Source organism: Lactuca serriola, chromosome 3 (genome assembly GCF_051521515.1).
Source record: "Lactuca serriola cultivar US96UC23 chromosome 3, Lser_US96UC23_V15, whole genome shotgun sequence".
Classification (NCBI taxonomy): Eukaryota; Viridiplantae; Streptophyta; class Magnoliopsida; order Asterales; family Asteraceae; genus Lactuca; species Lactuca serriola.
Window position 1 is genome coordinate 122,919,613 of NC_136410.1, and position 3,859 is coordinate 122,923,471.

Here is a 3,859-nt window from a genome sequence, read left to right on the forward strand (position 1 = left end):
TTCAATTATGATTTAATATTTTCAGAAGTTTTATTCCGCAAGTTTCACCAAAGTTTTTTTTTTGAAATTTGTATGAAATGCTTAGTTTGTTTTGTTTTTATTGCTGAGTTTTTATTCAAAAATAACCTAATATTAGTGACAAATTTGACGTTGTTAGTAACAGAAGCATTTTTATAAATTTGAATAAATAAAAACCATTTTACCCACCAAGGGACATTTTTGCAAGACTTAGAAGGATTAAACAACCGTAGAAAAGAAAAGGTTTCAACTTTTGAAGTCTTGTGTCCTTTTGGCAATTAGGAAGTTGATAAAGATGGCAACAAGTTCCAAAGTTGAAGCTCTCAAGAGATATCCAACTATAATTCTTCAACTTGAGCCTTCTTCTTTTAGTAAGAAAAAACTCTTAAGCCTTTAAGAATAAAACAAACCTTTTGTTCGAAGCAAGAGTTCAAGTAAAGTATCAAGTCTATCTAACTTTGATCTTAACACCTTAAGAGCTAAAATGTGACATCCCTAATTTCATGGTCATTTTCAAACTTTTTATTTATTCTTATTTATTACAAAGCTTATTCATTAACGTGGAATTTGGTCCATTAAAAGCACTTTTGAAAAATGTTTCCATTAAGTTATTAAGGGGTGGGGGGTGCCATAACTATATATAATAAACATAAGGATAAATAGAGACTTACAATGTCTCAATACACTAATAATCTACATCTCCTTGAATATCTATCTGTACCTTCGTATCAATACAGTGATACAAAGAAACTAAGTTGGTCAGGTTGGGAAACCTGGTGAGTATATAGAGATTTTAGTCCCACAATGTTATTATATATATATATATATATATATATATATATATATATATATATATATATATATATATATATAGTTAAATGTGACATGAGCATTTGGATCATTCTCATGTCGTATTTGCGGCACTTGAGGTTCAAGGAGTAAGTGACAAAGGAATAGATCATCTGAGATGGCTTTAGTTAATCAAACAAATGAACAAATTAAGTGAAAAAGGAACAGATCTTCAAAACGAGGTTTAGAGCAACTTAGAGTGACTTGGAGCAACATGGAGCAAATTCAAGCACTTAGAGCACTTGAAGAAACATGGAACACTTCGATCACATGGAGCAACATGGAGCACCTGAAACACTTGGAGCAACATGGAGGACTTACAACAGTTGGAGCACTTAGAGCAACATGGAGCAACAAAGAATATCATGTTGCATCAAGTAAAAGGAAGTTGTGCCGAGGTGATGTTAAACAAAGTGAAGATGTTAATCCAAGAAGATGTTGAGCCATTAAGATGTTGTTACTCCATCAAGAACGGAAGTTGTGCCATGAAGGAGATGTTATTCCTAATAGACCACCTTGTAACATGATATGCCATCTTGATTCCTTTATTATTTCATATTGATCCATGTATTCTTAGATGATGATCATGCTTAAGAAATACACCATGTTTTGCCACCATGATGGATGTTGGACCATTAGTGTTTTCAGGATGCGCTACCTATGCATCATGTTGCTCAACTATGGTATAGGTGGTCCATCATGTATGGTGCTGATGCCCATGTATCGTATGACATGGAAGAATGTTCCAGAAGATGTAGCATGGAAGAATATGATTGGTTGTCACCATTCATAGGTCTATAGTCTAATGGGCTTAGCCCATTAGGGTTTTAGGTCTGATCCCTTATCTATAAATTGGGATGCATGCTAGGTCATTTTGTATATTAAATTCTAAAGTGTTAGGCGAATCTCTATGAAAATTATACTTGTAACTTTTATTTGAGAGCTATGAAATAAAGAATACACACATCCTGCCCGTATTTGTAGGTCACCATGACCAAACCATGTAAAATATGTGACTTGTGTGCTTATAGTTTTGCTAGTTATCCGCTTTACCTCCTAACACGTGGTATTAGAGTTTGATTTTGAGAAATTCAATGGTTCAAATGAGTTCACATTGTGGAAGGTGAAGATGAAGGTTCTTCTAGTTCAACAAGGATCTACAATGACACTGGAAGGAGAGGCAAAACTACATAAAGACATGGAGGCTGAAAAGAAGGTGGAGATTATGATGAAGGCACATAATTCCATCGTATTTAGCTTGAAAGATGAAGTATTAAGGGAGGTCATGGATCAAACAACTGCTTCTGGGCTTTGGGATAAACTTTATGACAAGTACTAAAACCATTCACTGATGACAGGTTGTATCAGAAGCAAAGGTTTTACACTTTCAGAATGTCTGAAAGTACCTAAGTGAAGGATCATATGGATAACTTCAATCACATCATCTAGGATCTACATTAGGTTGATGTGAAGATTAAAGATGAAGATTAGGCACACATTCTCTTATATTCTCTACCAAAATCATATTAGAATTTCATTTATACCATGCTCTATGGTAGGAAAACAATGATTATGAAAGATATGAAGGAATCTCTAATGTCCAAGGAACTAAAAAGAAAAGTTTCAGCAGGAGAGGATGTATCCACTTCAAGTGATATTGTCCACAGCTGAAGAATGGGTTTTCAAAAGTGAATCAAGAAGCAATAACACTACTGTTGTGGTTTAGGAAAGTTCTAACGAAGGGGACGATGGTGATGTGTGGACTGTTAGGCCATCAAGTTCTGATGATGCTTGAGGCTTGGATTTTGGAGGATCGTATCACATGACATATATCTGTGACTAGTTTGACTCCTTTAAAGAGTGGGATGGAACAGTCAAGATGGGTGATGATTAGATGAGCAGTATCAAAGGTAGTGGCATGATGCATATCAATATACATAATGGCATGGTAAGGAAGTTAGATTACTGGTACATTTACGAACTTAGCAAGAATTTAATCTCCCTTGGCACATTTACTAAGAATGGGATGAGGTATGCTGGTGAAGGTGACTAGGTCAAAGTGACCAAAGGTTCTCTTGTTATAATGAAAGGGAATATGAATCGTGGAGGGATCTATATCCTAGAAGGCAGTATGGTTAATGGAATGGTGCCTATCTCACAATCTTTGAATGAAGGTGATGACAAGACGGAGTTTTGGCATCGTAGGTTGGGGCATATTAGTGAGAATGGCATGTCTATTCTAAGTCAACTAGGACTGCTTGGTACTCAGGCTACTGGAAATGTTAAGTTTTGTGAAGCTTTCATCAAGGGAAAGCATCGCAAAGTGAAGTTTGATACCCGTCAACACACAAGCAAGAAAATCCTGGAATATGTTCACTCAGATTTGTGTGGTCTTGCACAAGTGAAGTCTTAAGGAGGATTCTCATACTTTGTGGGTCAGGTTAGGAAACCTGATGAATACATAAGGATTTCAATCCCACATTGTTATAATATATATATACATACATACATACATACATACATACATATATATATATATATATATATATATATATATATATATATGTGTGTGTGTGTGTGTGTGTATTGTTAAATATGACTCGAGCATTCTCATGGAGCATTTAGAGCACATAGATGTCAATAGATCACTTGAGGTTCATGGAGCAAGTGACAAAGGAACGGATCATCTGAGATGGAATTAGATCATCAGACAAAGGAACGAATCAAGTGACAAAGGAACGCATATTCCAAAAGGATGTTTGAAGCAACATGATGTGGCTTGGAGAAAAATGGAGCACTTGGAGCACTTGGATCAACATGGTGCACTTTGAGCATTTTAAGCAACATGGAGCACTTGGAGAAACATGGAGCACTTGGAGCAACATGGAGCAACTCAAAGCACTTGGAGAACTTGGAGCAACATAAAATATCATGTTACATCATGTAGAAGCAAGTTGTACCCTCCTTGGGGAAGTTGCACCAAGGTGATGTT

General features: G+C 35.8%; 1 protein-coding gene across 1 annotated transcript; it reads left to right on the forward strand.

Annotated features, from left to right (window-relative positions):
- Positions 1-2,950: 2,950 nt before the first annotated feature.
- On the forward strand, positions 2,951-3,280 carry LOC145095683 (putative mitochondrial protein AtMg00300). The gene has a single exon (XM_079033523.1). It carries the CDS (start codon positions 2,951-2,953, stop codon positions 3,278-3,280), a length of 330 nt encoding a protein of 109 aa, XP_078889649.1.
- Positions 3,281-3,859: the final 579 nt, after the last annotated feature.

Excerpts from the sequence above, each read along its gene's own strand:
- LOC145095683 (XM_079033523.1), top strand. The coding sequence starts at position 2,951 with ATGAAAGGGAATATGAATCGTGGAGGGATCTATATCCTAGAAGGCAGT.